At 39.5% G+C, this 19,023-nt stretch overlaps 1 protein-coding gene across 2 annotated transcripts in view; it reads left to right on the forward strand.

The window, feature by feature from the left end:
• The window catches only part of btaf1 (B-TFIID TATA-box binding protein associated factor 1), a 127,297-nt gene that overhangs the window by 52,469 nt on the left and 55,805 nt on the right, over positions 1 to 19,023 (forward strand). For both annotated transcript variants that reach the window (XM_043712509.2, XM_043712510.2), the window contains exons 8-9: positions 3,581 to 3,649; positions 10,333 to 10,422. In XM_043712509.2, the coding sequence (XP_043568444.1) occupies positions 3,581 to 3,649; positions 10,333 to 10,422 (159 nt within the window). The remainder of the gene's footprint in view (positions 1 to 3,580; positions 3,650 to 10,332; positions 10,423 to 19,023) is intronic.

Here is a 19,023-nt window from a genome sequence, read left to right on the forward strand (position 1 = left end):
TAAAGATGCTGGTTTGAAATTCCCCATGTAGAGCAAACAGTCAGTGGGGAACTTCAAACCAGCATCTTCAGGAAAACAACACACACAGACCAAATACTTAACTACAGAAGCAGTTATCCCGACACCCACAAACAGAGGTGCATCAGGATGTTATTTTCAACGAGCCACAACATACTGCAGCACCCAGGAACTATGAAGAGCAGAAGAAAAATACCTATATTGTGTATTCAAGAAGACCGGATACCCAGTAAACACAGTTCTCAACAACAAACCCAAACAAGCAGACACAACGTGTCCAGAAACCCTAGCCACATTACCTTACATCAAAGGCATCTCTGAAGTGACTTCCAGAGTACTCAGACCTCTTGGAATCATGGTAGCCCACAAATCCACCAACACACTAAAACAGCAGCTAATGAACTTGAAAGACCCTATACAGACCACAAGCAAAATGAACATCATTTACAAAATACGATGCAAGGACTGTAATGAACATTACATCCGACAGACAGGGAGAAAACTAACTAAATGAATATCAACTAGCCACAAAAAGACATGATTCACTATCACTAGTATCCTTACATACAGACGAAGGAGGGCAAAGCATCCATCTTAGGGCAGGCTAAACAGAGACATGCATGGGAATTCCTAGAAGCATGGCATTCTAATCGGAACTCCATAAATAAACACATGGATTTGGACCCCAGCTACCATCCTAAAACAGGAAATGGTATCACTCCCCCTAAGAAACCAAGACACATAAATAGAAGGCAAGACAAAACACCAACATTTCACTGGGGGCTCACTGATCATGTTACCTAGTATGGTGATGAAACATCTGAAAACGAACCTTCCAGCTCAGCAAGCAAACTTATATCCAGAACTTCAACCTGAGCTACAAATCTTTTCGAAAATCACTACTGGGGGTTATTTGTTTTCAAGTAATAACTGTAATTGTTAGGTAGCTAATTAAAATTTAATTTTTAAACTAACAGTCATTAGAGGGTTTGTCATATCAGTTAGTGGGGTTTTGTGGTCTGCCTGCGTGGTGTGGCCAATAACGGATGCTGAGAGCATTCCTGATAATTACATCTGCAGAAAGTGTATCCAGCTTCGGCTATTCACTGAACAAATGAATGTGCTTGAGTTGCAATTGGAGACTCTAAAAACCACTAAATGGCAAAGTGCATCATAGGTAGAAGTCATTCCCAAAGTACAGGAAGATAGATGGTGACCGTTAGACAGGGTAGGCAGTCAGTGTAGGAGTCTCCTTATCAAACAAAAATTCTATTTTGGAAACTGATGAGGAGGATGGCTCATCAGGTGACAGCAGCACCACAGCTAGCCTTGCTATACAGAGGGGAGGGACAAAGTGTTTTAGAGAAATAGTAATTGGAGATTTGATATCAGAGGCACAAATTGGAACTTATGTGGTCACGAGAGACTCCAGAATGGTATGTTGCCTGCCTGGTGCTGGGGCCATGATGTCTCTGAGCAGGTACAGGCTGTCCTAAACAGGAGGGTAAACACACAGAAGTGATTATCCATATTGGCACAAATTACATGGATATGAAGAGTGACAAGGTCTGCAATGATCATTCAAGGAGTTAGGTAGTAAACTAAAAAGCAGGGCCTCTAAGGTATTACTCTCAGGATTACTTCCTGTGCCATGTACAGAGGAACCTCAATTATATGGCATTTGACTATCAGATTATCCGCCAAGGTCCCAATGCTTGGCTAAACTGTTTTCCGGCATTAGATTATCCAGAATTTGAGTAACCGAACTAAATACTTCCTGCCCGTGTTCTTTGGATAATCGAGATTCCTCTGTACTATGGAGACTCTGAACAGAGACACAGTACAACTGAACTGGTGTTGGGGAGGACTTCAGATATGTGGATTATTGGGATTCTTCGAGGAAAGTTGGACCTGTACAAGAAGGACAGGTTGCACCTAAATTTGAGAGGCACCAATATCCTGGCCAGGAAGTTTGAAAATGCTGCTCAGGAAAGTTTAAACCAGTGTATCGGGGGTGGGAACCAGAGCAGTAGATCAGTAAATCTAGAGACTGGGGAAGAGCTTGAGAGTAAACCAAATATAGCTAAGAGGAAAAGCAGTCAAGGAGAGGTTGTTGCTAAGTTCAGTGGAACTGGAGGCTTAGACTGTATCTGCTTCAAGCGAGAAGTTTAACGGGCAAATCGGATAAACTCTGAGCCTAGATGAACGGATGCAGTTATGATGCTGTTGCTACCATAGCGATATGGTTGAAAGAGGGACAAGATTGGCAGCTTAATGTTCCAGGATATTAGATGAGGCAGAGGAGGAAGCAAAAGAGGTGGAGGACTTGCATTACTTGTTAGGGAGCATACCAGAGCTGTGTTGAGGGAGGACAACCTGGAGAGATGTTGTATTGAGGCATTGTGGGTAGAGCTCAGGAATAGGAAGGGTGCAGTCACAATGCTAGGATTGTACTACGCATGTCCGAGCTGCCAACGGGAGATAGAGGAAGAGATATGTAATCAGATTCTGAAAAGAGTTAAAAATAATGGGATTGTTATGGTGCTAATCAATATTCACCCATATTGATTAAGACTGCTTTAGTACTGGGGGTTTAGATTGGGAGCAATTTGTTAGGTGTATCCAGGAGGGTTTTTTGAAACAGTACGTGGATCGTCCAATGAGTGCGGGGCCATACTGGAATTGGGAAATGAGCCCAGCCAGGTGATCAAAGTTTCAATGGGGGAGCATTTTTGGAATTATGGCCATAATTCTGTGAGTTTTCGGATACTCATAGGGTGTATAGGTCCACAGGTCCCTGAAAGTGGCAACACAGGTGGGTAAGGTGGTCAAGAAGGCATACAACATGCTTGCCTTCACCAGCCTGGACATGGAATATAAAAGTTGATAAGTTATGTTATGACTGTATAAAACTTTAGTTTGGCATATTTGGAGTATTTTCTCCAGTTCTGGTCGCCACACTACCAGAAGGACTTGGATGCTGTGGAGAGGGTATAGAGAAGGTTTACCAGGATGTTGTTGGTTTGGATGTTTTAGTTATGAGGAGATGTTGGATAAACTCAGATTTGTTTTCACTGAAATCAGTAGAAGCTGAGGGGCAACCAATAGAGGTCTACAAAATTATGAGAAGCATAGATAGGGTGGATAGTCAGAGGCTTTTTCCAAGGGTGGAAACTACAGGAAGACACAGGTTCAAGCTGAGAGGGGAAAAGTTTAGGAACAAAGTGGGGAGGAAAAGCTTTCACATAAAGAGCGGTGGATGCTTGAATCTCGCAGCCAGTGGAAGTGATGGAAGCAGCCGTGTTAGCAAAATTTAAGATGTACCTTGATAGACTTATGAATGGGAGGCGAACAGAGGGATAGAAACTGCATATTGGCAATAAGTAGCAGGTCTAAATAATGATTATGAATCAGTGCAGACTTGGGTCAAAGAGTTTGTTCCTGTGCTGTATTATATTGCATGATATCCCGTAAGTATCCATTTATTAATTTGTCAACATTTAAAGGATACAAAGGATATTTCTGTGCTGTGTATTAACAAACCACTTTTTTTTCCACTTAGTCAAATGAATGGCCATTAGAAAGCTTCTGTGAAGAACTTTGCAACGACCTTTTTAACTCTTCATGGGAGGTAATTAAAATCATTGTTAATAAGTGTCAGCAACCAATTCTCAAAATTAAGGTTAAATGCTGTTAATATTATTATATGCCTTTTCAAGCCAGAGTCATTATTCAGATACATGTCACCAAGCATGCTATTATACCAGTTCCTAGAATGCTTTTTTTTATGGTGACTATGGAAAGAGTCACAAGTAATAAATTCCCCATGCAGCAGGTGCAAGATGCAAAAATGCGTTGCAATGAATTCTGTTTACAAGTTATGTACCTCCTGAGAAATCAGGATTGTTTGTGCAATTTCAGTAAAAGTACAAGTGCCGTTGTTTATACAGTTAACAGTGGAGTAGTGAGTTGGGTTAATTATGTTTTGAAATTAAAATAAAATAAAGACTCAGTGGATAATGAGCAGTCCAAATAAAATGAAAGGATGGCCCAGTTTTCACATCAGGTCATGTTTTTGAAAAATTTACTTTCACACAAGTTCTTGCTACCTTTCCTTCATTCCTCTGTTAGTACTTCTGTAAGTCAGCTACATGTGAGAGCGTAGATCAAAGGCTGAACTTTTGTCTCTGATACTGAGAAAACCCAAACTGAGAAATGTACAGGGCAACATCTTTAAATTATTTCTGATTCCTTAGCTTCCAACTTCATTATATCAAATGGACAGCTTTGATATTGAATGTTAGACTAGTATCAAAATAAAATTTGAAATTTGTGCAGAAGATTTTGTGTAAGTGTTATTGTACCTTCATAGTCGGGTCTTTGGCATGTCATTCTATTTGCATGAGGCTATGGAATAATTGAATTTAGTCTGATGTAGATCTCTACATTGTAATTCCAATGCCACATAGTACAATTTTGCTTACAGTTATACAGCTTCATTTTGTGTCTAGTATTCCATCAACCTTGTGTAGTGATTTAATACTTGCGGAACTAGTATGTCAGTTTGTGACTGATCTGAAGGTGTAGATGTGTACTATATCTTTAAGAGCATGGAAACTAGCACAGACCTAGAGAGGCACAGAGTTTGTTGAAAAATTTTAAAACGTAACATTTAGTTGAAACAAATAGCTGGAGCAGTGTTGCCATGGTACAAAACAAATTCAAATTCAGCCAATCAGTTTAAATGATGCCAGATACCAAAATTCAATCAAATTTGAATTTTACTGTTTTGGATGACATCAAACCAATGAAATGATCTGATGTTTTGGGGTATAAAATCAGACATTTTCAACAGCTATGGGGAGAACAACAAAGAGCTGCCAAGCACCATGACTGCTAACAGAATAGCTCTCTGAAACATACCTGTTCATAAGAAATTTGTGCAGCAGAAGACCGAAGAAAAGACGACCCAGGAAAATTCTACAAAGAAGAATCAACACAGCTGGCTGGCTTTGAAACGTGATTTTTTTTTGTAAATCTTAACCGGGGTTTTTATCGGGCCATTATTGTAGAGCGGGAGGTAAAAGATAGCTTTAGGAGAAAGGAGATGTAAATAGTTGTTGTCTAATGTTCTCTTTTGGACTTCAAGAAAAAAATTGTTAAATTTTTCTTTAAATAGTGATATTTGGGATAACTCTGCCACTCAAAATTTAACAGATTACAGCACAAGGTGAGCTTTTCTGTGTGTCTGGTGTAAATTACCTGTGTCATAACAGTTTGGGGGCTCGTTGCCGGGATTTGAACAGTTTCGGATTCTTGATTTCGATATGTTTAGACAGATCCAGTCTGAGATTTGAATCGATTTGGGGTAAGAAGAAAGCCCAGTAGGTTTAAACACTTGCCAGTTCGTGTCCTAGATCTTTAAATAAAACTTAGATGAGACACCTATAATTTCGGTTATTTGTGGTTGGTTAAATTAAAAGTAGGAGAAGTGGCTTTTAAAGTTGCTTAAAAGGTTTTTGGCTTTGAAGGTAATTCCCAAATTTGCCAAGAATGTTTAGAAATAAAGAAAAGACCATACTCTTAGAATTAGCAAAGAGGTTAGAATTGAATTTAACTAAGGACAAAAGTAAAGCTGAAATTGTAAGGGAATTATTCACACTTAGGTATGTCAGAGAAATAGACAAGTGCAGTAGAGTTAGAAAAACTTTATAATTACAATTGAGGAAAATGAAGGTAGAAGGTAGAGAGAGAGAGAGAGAGAGAGGAAGAGAAATAAAGGAAAAAAGCATGAGACAGAAGGTTCTTAGCTGAGCAAAAAGAGAGAATTTGAACTTGAGAAGTTGCGATTTAGTGAGCGAAGTCAAGTTAACAAGATGGACTTTAAAAGAGAAACTAGTGATATATATAAATATGTCAAAACTCTGCCACATTTTGATGAGAAAGATGTTGGAGCCTTCTTTATTTCATTTGAAAAATTGCCTCGGCAGATGGGGTTGTCCAAGGATTTATGGGTAACGCTAGTTCAAGTTAAACTGGTATGTAGAGCTAGTGATGTATTTGCCGTGCTGTCAGATGAAGGGTCAAGAAATTATGAAGAGGTCAACCAGGCTGTTTTAAGTGCTTATGAATTGGTACCAGAAGCGTATAGATAGCAGTTCAGAAACACAAAGGAGGTCAGACTTAGGTTGAGTTCAAAAGATAGTCATTTTGATAGATGGGTGCAGGCCTTAAAGAAAAAAAGACCTATGAGGCTCTAAGAGAGATTATTCTGCTGAAGGAGTTTAAAAACTCAGTTCCAGAGATAAGAATTCACATGGATGAAGAGAAAACCAAGGAAGTGAGAAGGGCAGCAGAGTTAGCAGATGAATACACGTTGGTGCATATAACAAGCTTCCGGCAAGAATTTCATCCTGTGAGGGATAGAAGTTGGGAGAAAGGGAGATCCAAAACTACGAAACGCAGAGTAGCGAACACTGGTAAGTGTTTACCACAGGTTAAAAAAAAAGCCCAAGAGGTTGTAAAGGTGGTGAAAGGCCTCAGGTGTTTCCACTGTGGTAAAGTGGGACATGTAAAGTCACAGTGCTGGTCTTTAAAGAAAGGCTCTGTAGGAAAAGATGTGGTAAAAGAAGCTAAGCCAGTGGCATTAGTGAAAGTAGTAAAGGAAACCCCAATAAAAGCTGAGGAGCTGCAGGAGAGTGCACAGCCTAGACAGGGGCTTGGTATGGAGTTAGTGCTTGATGTCTATAAAGAATTTGCCTCTGTGATTAAAGTTTACTCAGAAAAAACAGGGGGAGAAGGGCAAGAAGTTATAATTTTGAGAGATACAGGATCGAACCAGTCTCTAATAATAAGAGATGAGCAAATTTGCACTCTCTCTGATCTGTTACCCGAGAGTGTGGTAATTTATGGGATAGATGGACAGAAATTTAGCATTCCCCTTCGTAAAATCAGGTTGGAATACCAACTCAAGACTGGGGAAGTAACAATGGGAGTGACAGTGTCAGTTCCAGGAATCCTAGTTTGAGAATTATTTAACAGGGTCCAAGATGGAAGTGGCACACCTTGTTGTGGAGAAACCCAAGGAAGACCAAGAAACTGAGGAGTTAAAAGAAAAAAACTGTATTTTCCCAGACTGTGTAGTAACAAGATCCCATATCAAAAGGAACAGCACGAAGCAAAAACTAAAGAGAAAGATGAAGCAGTTGAAGTTCAGTTAGCGGACACCCTGTTTGACATATTAGTACAGGAAAAACCTGAACAGGGAGAGAGTCAGACAGAAGTGTTTCGTCCTAAAAGGCAGAAAGATGAGACAATAAAAGATATGCATGATGATGCATACTCCAAAAAGGAGGCAGTGGATATTCCTGAGGGTTATTATACTAGAGAGAGAGAACTGGAGAAACAAGTGTTAGTTACTGCCTTGCAGAGTGGGGAATCCAATCCAGATGTTGTGGATTTTGATGTGCCTCAAAATATGTTTTTAAAAAATGAAGAAGTCCTTGAGGAGTGAGATAGGTTAGTAAATTATCTGTCTCAGGAGCAAAGAACACAGTTGAAAGGTTTGTTACTGCAGTATGAGGACATATGCAGGAATCAGTTGGAGAGGACTAATGCTATTGTACATGAAGTAGACATAGAGAATGCTGTTCTGATTTTTAAAAAAAACACCCCTGTCGGCTTAATTCTTTCAAAGCCAGACAGGTCTAGAAGGAGGTGGAGGCCATGATCGACAAGGAAATCATCAAACCGAGCCAGAACGAGTGGAGTTCACCAATCTTCTTAGTTCCCAAACCTGATGGAACTCAGTGATTTTGCATGGATTATCAGAAAGTCAATGCCATAACAAAATCGGACTCGTATCCAATACTGAGATTAGAAGACAATATGGAGAAAGTTGGACAAGCCAGTTACATCACTAAGTTGGACTTACTGCGTGGTTACTGGCAGGTACCTTTTATCACAGACGCAAAAGAAATTTCTGCTCAAAGTTTGTGAGAAGATTTGTAGCTCGGGTGCTCGTTGTTGTGGTTCTGTTGCCGAGCTGGGAATTTGTGTTGCAAATTCAATTTTTAAGTTTATTACCAGTTTTGCTTTCGTAGTCATTCAAAGAGCTCTGCCAACTGTACCATGTGATCTTTCGAGGACTTACTCCAGATCGCAATATCATCCGAATAGACTGCACAGTTTGTTAACCCAGCCAGTTTGTCTGACAATCGGAAGCGGCAGATTCAAACCACTACAAATGGCGGAGGAAAGATCACAGAAGCGCTTCACAGGAGGCTCCCAAGCACTGAAGATGTCACCTAGACAGAGGACGAAACGTCTGCAACACAAATTCCCAGCTTGGTGAACAGAACCACAATAGACATTTCTGCGCTTGTTACCCCAGATGGGCTATATCAATTCAAAGTTGTGGCTGGGTTAACAAACTGTGCAGTCTATTCGGATGATATTGTGATCTGTAGTAAGTCCTCGAAAGATCACATGGTACAGTTGGCAGAGCTCTTTGAATGACTACGAAAGCAAAACTGGTAATAAACTTAAAATTGAATTTGCAAAAGCAGTGGTGATGTTCTTGGGATATAACATTGGTCTTGGGGGGGGTTGACCCCACGGAACGCAAAGATGAAGGCCATCGAAGAATTTCCACGACCAACCTCGAAGAAAGAGGTGTTTCAATTTTTGGGACTAAGCGGATTCTATTGGAAGTTTATTCCAAACTTCAGCAGTGTAATGGCTTTGTTAACAGATTTGCTGAAGAAGAACACAAACGTTCGGTGGACAGAACAATGCCAGGTGACATTTGACCATTTAAAAGCAAGATTAACCACTGCACCAGTTTTAGCTAAACCAAACTTTTCAAAACCCTTCAAAGTTGCCATCGATGCTAATGGCATTGAGTTGGAGTTGTACTGCTACAGGAAGATGATGATGGGACTGAACTGCCAGTTGGTTACTTTTTACAGAAACTCAACATCTACCAGAGGAAATACTCCATGATCAAAAAAGAGCTATTGAGTTGGTACTGGCCTTACAATATTTTAATGTTTATGTTACAGACATTGTGTCAGACGGTTGTGTACACAGATTACAATCCTCTTACATTCTTAGAACGCTTTAACGAGAAGAAAATGAGACTCTTTCATTGGAATCTTATGTTACAGACTTTTAATTTACAAATCGTACATGTTGCGGGTCGTAAGAATGTTATTGTGGATTTAACTGATAAAGTACAGATGAGATTGGTATTTATTGTATATGGGAAGACGTTAATATGAATTTAGATTAAAGTCATTTGTATGTCATGGTAATATGGTTAAGGAATAGAGGGAAAAATGAAGCCATCTTTTCATTTTGATGGTTCATTTTTTCTTAAGGGGGAAGGTATTATGAAGGTGTAGGTATGTACTGTACCTTTGAGAATGTGGAAGCTGGCACAGACCTAGAGAGGCACAGAGTGTGCTGAAAAAAAATTAAAAATGTAACATTTGGTTGAAACATATAGTTGGAACTGCATTGCCATGCTACAAAACAAATTCAGCCGATCATTTTGAGTTATGCCCCAGATACCAAAATCCAATCGAATTTGAATTTTACTGTTTTGGATGACATCGAGCCAATGAAATGACTGATGTTTTGAGGTATAAAATTGGACATTTTGAACAGTTGAGGGAAGAACAGCAAAACCCAGCCAAGCACCAAAACTGCTAACAGAATAGCTCTCTGAAAGGTACTGGTCCATAAGAAATTTGTGCAGCAGAAGACCGAAGAAAAGATGACCCAGGAAAATCTACAGAGAAAAATCTATAAAGGAGAATCAACACAGCTGATTGGCTTTGAAACATATTTTTATTGTAATTTTAATCGGGGTTTTGATGGGACTAGTATTGTAGAGTGGGAGATAAAAGATGGATTTAAAAGAAAGGAGTTGGAAATAGTTGTTGTCTAACATTCTCTTTGAGACTTAAAGAATAAAATTGTCAAATTTTTCTTTAAATAGTGATATTTGGGGTGGCTCTTTGCCACTCGAAATTTAACAGATTACGGCGCAAGGTGAGCTTTTCTGTGTGTCTGGTTTACCCTGTGTTGTAACAGTGACCATCAAAACCCAATTTTTTTCTTTTTTGGGTGATTTTTGAAGTGAATTCCAGAACTCTAAAGATGGTACTCTGCATGTATTTCACAAACCGTCTGGTTTCAAGTTAAATTTTATGTACTTTGTAGGTACTTGTTCAAATAGCAATTGTATTTGAGCAGTAAGTTCTTTTTTAATATAGTTTGATCAATAATAACCTCTTTTTTTTCTGTCAGGTTCGGCATGGTGCAGGAACTGGGCTAAGGGAGATATTGAAGGCTCATGGAAAAAGTGGCGGTAAAGTTGGAGACAGCACTTTAGAAGAGGTAAGTATTATGGAAATGACTGAGGTACCTTTGTTAACATTAATTTTGATGCACTATGATTTCAAGATTACTTAGTGCATTGAATAACTGTAACATAAGCCTGGCAAAGATTAGTTTGTGTCAGGTGTGTCATCTACTTGTTCAGGTGGACAGGAAATACTCATGACAATATTCGAAGGAAATGTGGGTAGTTATTCTAGCCAATGTTTATACATCAAAATAAAATAAAGTGCCACTAAAAAAAATTATGTAATCCTTTTTCTGCCTTTTTGGGGGAGGATTTTGGCATGTGTGAATTACCTATCCATGTAATAGTGGCTGCAATCCAAAAACTAATTCATTTGACTGTGAAGGACTTTTTATGGTGGTGTTAAATATATTGTATAATGCAGGTTAATTTGTTCTTGGTTAATTATCAATTAACCTTTGGGTCAGTATTCTTTTTTAAAAGTGTGTGAAATGCGTTGTATCAATACAAGGTCACTTATAATGAACTGTTAGTACCTGTTTTCAGCAATTAAAGATGTGGAAATGGTGTAATAAAAGTAAAATACTGTGAATGTTGGAAATTTGATATAGAAACTGAGTACTGAAAATACTGTTGGTCTAGAAGCATCTGTAAAGAGAGGAATAGATTTAACATCTCTGTTTCAGAACATCTCTGCAAGATTAGTGTCCTTGGCACAACTACCTTCAGCTGCTTTATGAAGGATGTTTGCTGTTGACTGATGCACAATGAAAAGCATCATTTGTGCCTCTTCTGATACTGAAGCAGTCTTTGTTGAAATGCATCAAGATCTGGACAGTATCTAGACTTGGGCTGAAAAGTGGCAATATTCCTGCCACACAATGATCATCTCCAATAAGAGACTATCTATCCACCCCCCGCCCCCCACCAAAGCATTGCCATCACTAAATCCCCCACTATCAACATCCTGAGGGTTACCATTGACTAGAATCACAACTTTACTTCCCTCATAAACACAATTTCTACAAGAGCATGTCAGAGGCTTGGAGTTTTGCAGCAAGTGACTTACAGTCTGACTCCCCAAAGCCTGAAGAGAAAATGAGGTCTGCAGATGCTGGAGATCAGAGATGGAAATGTGTTGCTGGAGAAGCGCAGCAGGTCAGGCAGCATCTAGGGAACAGGAGAATCGACGTTTCGGGCATTGAAGAAGGGCTAATGCCCGAAATGTCGATTCTCCTGTTCCCTAGATGCTGCCTGACCTGCTGCGCTTCTCCAGCAACACATTTCCATCCCCAAAGCCTGGCCAACACGTACAAGGCACAAGTCAGGAGAGTGATGGAATAGTACCATTTTCCTGCATGGGTGCAGCCCCAATAACACTCAAGAAGCTTGACACACCGTTCAGGACAAAACAGCCCACTCGATTGGCACCATGTCCGTACGCATCCATTCCCTCTACCACTGACACTCAGTAGCAGCAGTGTGTACTTTCTATAACCTGCACTGCAGAAATTCACCAAGATCCTTCGATGTCTCCTTCCAAGGCCATGACCACTTCCATATAGAAGGACTGGGCAGCAGATATATGGGAACCCCATGACTTGCAAGGTCCCCTCCAAGCCACTCACCATCCTTCTTTCACTGTCACTCTGTCAAAACTCTGAAATTCCTTCCCTAATAGCATCATGTGTCAACCTAGGGCACGTGGAGTGCAGAGGTTCAAGGAAGCAGCTCACCATCACTTTCTCAAGGGCAAATAAGGATGTGCAATAATTGCAGGCCAACCAACAATCCCCATGTCTCACGAGTGAATTTTTTTAAAAAATGAATTGAATATAACTCTTCTTTTAAGCTCAACTCAAAGTTCTGAAGAAGTCATATTCAATTCAAAATATTTCTCCACAGATGCTACCAGACCTGCTACCAGACATGGAAATGACATGTTTGGATATGCTATTCAGTAATAACAGAATAGAGTACAGGGAGTATACTAACAGGGAGAAATATGGGAAGTATTTCATGAAGCGCAATCAATCAATCTAGGAAATATGATAGCCAGTTGTGCATTGCATCTCCCACAAATATCAAATATGATAATCACCAAATAGTGTTTTGTAAGAATGGTTTCCTTCAACACATATTACACAAAACAATGTTTGGAGGACAAGCTGCCTTTTCTTTGAATCCATGCTGTGATATCTTTTGTGTCCCCATCCTGGATGGAACAAGAGCCTAGCTTGACTTAACATCTTATCTGCAATACAAAGCACCTTAAACACTGTAGTAAAGTGTCAGCCTTGATTTTTGTATTCAAGTTCAGGAGCAAGTCTCAGGGTGCTCTGTCAACCTCACTTCCCATCTGCATCCAAGTATTTTGTTCATCTCTGTACTTCTCTATATCTATGTTTCTTGATTGCTGTTGATTTCTTCTTGCTTTTTTACTTTACTTACACGTGGGAGGTTTTGGTTGATTTGATACAGTTATAATACTGGATTACAGATCTAGAGGCTAGCATTAACAATTCCACCACAGCAACTTAAGTATGTGAATTCAAGCTAGAAGTCCTAAGTGTAAAGCAAAACTGCCCTCTATAAAAGTGACCAGCAACAAAAACATATTTCATAAAGCATCCTAAGGAATTACACATAAACAGTTTATAAGTCAGAGTTGGACACTGCCATAACAGGATATTTTAGAACAGATGACCAAAACTTGGGCAAAGAAATGTATGTTTAAAAGTGCATCTTGATGGAAGAAAGAGCTTCTGAGATCTTAGGAAGGAATCCAACAACGTGGGAGTTGGCACCTGAAGGCATGGCCACCAATGGTGAAATGATTAAAGGAAATTGGAATTAGTTGAGTACAAATATCTGAAGTAATGAGGAGAAAGGTCATGAAGGTAATTTTTAAAACACAGGTAAGTTTTAATATTGAGGTATTATCAATGTAGGTCCTGAAGCTGGGGTGTTATGTGAATAGGATTTCATGCAAGAAAGGTAATAGGCAGCAGAGTATCAGATGGTCCCCAATTTACAGAGAGCGGGATTTAAGAGAGCAGCTGGAAATACGTTGGAGTAGTCATATTTAGAGGTGTCAAAGGAATGTGTGAAGACATAAAATCAGAGTTGTACAGAATGAATACTGACCCTTTGGTCTAACTCATCCATGCTGACCAGATATCTTAAATTAGTCCAGTGCCATTTGCTAGCATTTGGCCCATAACCCTATGAACCCTTATATACCCATCCAGATGCCTTTTAAATCCTGTAATTGTACCAGCCTCCATCACTTCCTCTGACAGCTCATTCCATACATCCACCACCCTTTGCGTGAAAAAGTTGCACCTTCGATCCCTTTTAAATCTTTCCCCTCTCACCTTAAACAAATCGCCTCTAGTTTTGGACTCCCCCACCACAGGGAAAAAGACCTTGTGTATTCACCCTATCCATGCCCCACATGACTTTATAAACCTTTATAAGGTCACAGTTCAGTTTCCGAAGCTCCAGAGAAAATAGCCCCAGCCTATTTTTCCTATAGTTCAAATCCTCCAACCCTGCAACATCCTTGTAAATCTTTTCTGACCCTTTTCAAGTTTAACTTCCTATAGCCAGGAGACCAGAATTGAATGTAGTATTCCAAAAGCCTAACCAACATCCTGTACAGCTAGAACATGACATCCCAACTCCAGTACTCAGTGCACTAACCAATAAAGGCAAGTATGCCAATTGTCACCTTCATCACCCTGTCTACCTGTGACTCCACCTTCAAGGACCTATGAACCTGCACCCCAAGGTTTCTTTATTCAGCAACACCTCACGTTTATTTAAATTATTCCATCTGCCACTCTTCAACCCAGCTAAGGCAAGTGCAAAATTGGTCAGTGTGGCAAAAGTAGTCTTGGTGATAATGCAAATATGTGGTTGACTGCATATTAATTTTAAATATGAATCCAAGGTTGTGCATGGTCCAGTTTAGTCTCAGACAGACAGTTGCCGGGAAAGGAGTCAATAGCTGAGGAATGGATTTTTGAAGTGGGAAGGAAAGAAATGGCTTAATCTTTTTAATAGTTAATTGGTGGAAATTTCTGTTCAATCATTGTTTAATGTCATGAAAGTCAGTTGATCAAAGGTGCAACTGGAGCCAATTTTGCACACCTATTTTGTAAACAATTAATCTCTAGTTACAGATTACAAGCAAGCACCCCATTCCAATAACAATTTATTAACATTCCTTTTCTTTGTACATACAATCTCTAAATTTTATTTAAATCAAAATTTTGAAGCACATCAAATTTTTTAAAATGCCATATTCTGCACAAAGCATTGCATTCTGGGATGTCCCGCCTCTAGAATCTCTAATAATTTATTTGTACTTGCATTTCCTTTTTGTAAAATAATTACGTATTTCATTTTCAGCCATCCATGTAATTTTTTTTAAGCATGTCTTTTCTCAACATTTCTTTCAAGTCAGCAAGTTCAGCATTTTCTGTCTTTTTTGATAGAGAGTATGTGATCCCAAAATGAATAATTTATCTACATGGATTCAATAGCCATTTAAAAAATACTACTTCGGGAAGCTAAGAAAAACAGAAAAATTAAGGGTGAACTTTTCTCATTATCTCTCCTAAGAAATATTATGAAACCAGTTGAACTAGTGTATGTATCAGGCTGTCTATGTGAAGTGTTATTAGAAATAACTAGTTTTAAGGTCAGGAACTCATTTTTGCATATTTACTCTTTTTTAAAATATTTTATGTGCCTTTAAACTATTCTTAACTTTTGGGTGTCCCATCACACTTAACTCCAATATATCAAAACTGGTATTTAGTTTCATTCCAATCAGTCAAAACTAACATCTTAATGCCAAAGCCGTACAACTAGCAGTGGTTGCAATTACTGGGTTTGCTTGCATGAGTTTTGCTCTAATTCTATTAATAACTTATTTCTCAAATTCTGGTTCCAACCGAGTTGAAATTAACATGCAGTTTGAAGATGCTTGAAAACTTTCCATTATAATGTCTATATAGACTTGGTATTGTGTAATGTGACAGGATTAATTAATTACCTCAGAATAAAGATAGAAGCAAGCACAATATGATTATATTTTACCTACAGTTTGAACAGGGAGAAGATTATGGCTAAGACCAGCATTTTAAAATTAAATAAGGGCATGAAAGCTGAAATAAACTAATATACTAGATTAGTGGATACATCAATAGAGATGTAGTGGCAGATATTTAAGGGGATATTTTGGAATACTCAGAATTTAAGTATATTCCTAATTTTAAAAGATTCTAAAGATACCATCTATGCTTAAAGTTAGAAAAAGCATCAAAATGAAAGAGAAAGTATATAACTGGAAATATGAGTGGCAGGTCAGATGATTGGTCAGAATATAAAGAATGATAGTGAATGACTAAAGGATTAATCAAGAGGAAGAATTTCGAGTATGAGAGGAAACTAGGAATATAAAAATGGATAGCAAGAGTACATCTAGATATTTAAAAAGGAAAAGAATAAGTAAATGAGGTAGTCATCTAGGGAGTGAGAATGAGGAATGATAAGAAGGAAATGTTGGATGAAATGAAATCTTTTGTTTTTGTCTTCATTATTAAAAAAAACTAAAAAAGCCAATAGTGATGTAAATCAGGAGATAGAAGGGAGAGGGGAACTTTGTGAAAGTATAAATCACCAGAGAAGAAATAGATGCAAATTGATGGATCAGCAAGTTGGTAAGTCTCTAGGAAGAGGTCCAATCAGACCCAGGGTCTTAAAAACGGTTGCTAATGAGCCCCCAGTAGATGCATTGTGTAAAAATTTCCAAAGTTCTCAATCCAGGAAAGATTCCATTAGACTGGAAAGTTGCAAGCGTCCCTTTCTTCTTGAAGAGGATTTCGGAAGAATACAGGAAGCTGTTAAGTTAACATCTCTCATAGAGAAGATGTTATTAGTAAAGAGATTATCAGACTGATTCCTGGAATAGTGGTGCTGACACATGAAGAAAGACTGAATCAGTTAGGACTATGTTCACTATTAAAAGAACAAGGTGGGATCTCATAGAAAACAAGAAAATTCTAACAGGACTAGACAGGATAAATGCAGGAAGGACGTTCACAAAAAACTGGGGCATCCAGAACTCTGGGTCACAGTCTAAGGATATTAGGTAGACCATTTAGAACTGACATGAGAAATTTCTTCACTTCGAGAGTGGTGATCATATGAAATCGTCTGCTGCAAAAAGCAGTCGAGGCCAAATCATGGAATGCTTTCAAGGAGGAATTTGATATTGTACTTGGGGCTAAATAAGTCAAAGGGAATGGGGAGGAAGTGGGAACTAGGTACCAAGTTAGATGATCAGCCATGACCATATTGAATGATGGAGCAAGTGCAAAGGCTGAATGGCTATTCCTGCTCCTATTTTGTATGTTTCTTTGTGAAGATGACTTCAGAAAGTTACAAATAAATGAAGGTCAGTTGAGCAAATGGACAGAAATCTGGCAGATGGGGTATAATGTGGGAAAATATGAAGTTGTTCACTTTGGCAGGGAGAATGAAAAAGCAGAGTGTTACTTAAATGGAATATAGTGGTGGAATACAGTGGTGCAGAGAAATGTAAGCATTCTGGTGCATGTGTCTTGACACGCATGTAGACAGAACACCTAATTCAGGAGGCTGATGGGACATCATCCCATACAAAGGAATTGAATGTAAAAGTTAGGATGTTATGCTTTAGTTATATAGGGCATTGATGAGACCAGACCACATCTCGAATACTATATGCAGTTTTGGCCTCCTTATTTAAAAAATGATCATGGAATTATTCAGCCCATCTAGTCCATATCATCCCTCTGAAGAGCATCCCACTCAGACTCATCCCCCTACCCTATCTCTGTAACCCTGCATTTCCCATGGTTAATCCACTCTGCCTCCTCTTCGGACTGTGGGAGGAAATCACATCACCTGGCGGAAGCTGATGCAGACACTGAGAGAATGTACAAACTCCACACAGACAGTTGTCCAGGGCTGAACTTGAATCAGAATCCCCGGTGCTCTGAGGCAGCAGTGCTAACCACTGAGCCACCGTGCCACCTACGATGTAAATGGTAGCTCAGTTGAGGTTTACTAGATTGATATCTAGAATGTGTCCGCTGTCCTATTAGGATAGGTTGGACAGTCTGGGCTTGTTTCCACTGACATTTGTAAAATTGAAGGTGATTTGACTGAAATGTAAAGAGGCCAGACAAGGTTGACATGTAAAGAATATTTCCTCGTGGTGAGTCCAGGGCTAAGGGATGGCTTTTTAAAATAAGGGATGATGTTTTTCAGGTAGAGTTAAGAAGAACTTTTTTTCCCTCCAAGGATTGTGCAACTCTCTGCTTCAGAAGACAGCGAAAATAAAGCCATTAAATCATCTTGAGGTGTCAGTCAATAGATCCTTGTTTGGTAGGGCAGTCAAATGTTATTGGAGGTAGATGGGAATGTGGAATTTGAAATGCAATAGGTCAGTCATGATTTTATTGTTACTGGCAGAGCGAGCTCAAGGGTGAAATAGTCCTTTCTTTTTATGCTTGTTTATCAATTAAAGCTTCTTGGGTTCAATTTTCAGCCAAACAAATCTCACTGGAACCACACCTTGAAGCATCATTCAAAATGTAGAACCCTTTAGTTATTTTTCATAGGTTTCTTCCTGCATATGCTGCTTTGGGCATCTCAGAAAAACTTTTCTCTTTTTGAAAAGCGGTGTATTGCAATATTGTGGTTTATAGGTCAACTGATTAAGGCCATAAGTGCTTAAACTATTTTCAAGTTTACTTTTCCAGCTGTGGGAAAACAGAATGTAAATCATCCAGTCACTCTTCACATCCCTGAGCAACTAGCCTTAGTTTAGTTCAATGAGTCCCATTTGCAAGGACTTTTTGGCAAAAATCCATTTTTGGTTGACCCTTCTCAAGTATCTCAGAATATACTCCAAACTATCTCATTTATCAGCATCTTTTACCGCCTCTTAACTTTATCCCCAAATTAGTAGGCAGTCACCATCTCCATCTCCAGACCATACAGAATCTCATCACCTCAGGAGATCTCCCACCCACAGCTTCCAACCTCATAGTCCAGGAACCTCGCACTGCCCGTTTCTACCTCCTTCCCAAGATCCACAAGCCTGACCACCCTGGCCGACCCATTGTCTCAGCATGCTCCTGCCCCACTGAACTCCTCTCTACCTACCTCGACACTGTCCTATCCCCCCCTAGTCCAGGAACTCCCCACATACGTTCGAGACACCACCCACGCCCTCCACCTCCTCCAAGACTTCCGTTTCCCCGGCCCCCAATGCCTCATCTTCACCATGGATATCCAATCCCTCTACACCTCCATCCGCCATGACCAGGGCCTCCAAGCCCTCCGTTTTTTCCTCTCCAGACGCCCCCAACAGTACCCTTCCACCGACACTCTCATTTGTTTGGCCGAACTGGTCCGCACCCTTAACAATTTCTCCTTCGACTCCTCCCACTTCCTCCAGACCAAAGGGGTAGCCATGGGCACATGTATGGGCCCCAGCTATGCCTGTCTCTTTGTTGGCTACGTAGAACAGTTGATCTTCCGTAATTACACCGGAACCACTCCCCACCTCT

Source organism: Chiloscyllium plagiosum, unplaced genomic scaffold (genome assembly GCF_037043375.1).
Source record: "Chiloscyllium plagiosum isolate Xiang-an unplaced genomic scaffold, Cpla_swu_hap1 HiC_scaffold_22, whole genome shotgun sequence".
In the NCBI taxonomy this organism is placed as follows: Eukaryota; Metazoa; Chordata; class Chondrichthyes; order Orectolobiformes; family Hemiscylliidae; genus Chiloscyllium; species Chiloscyllium plagiosum.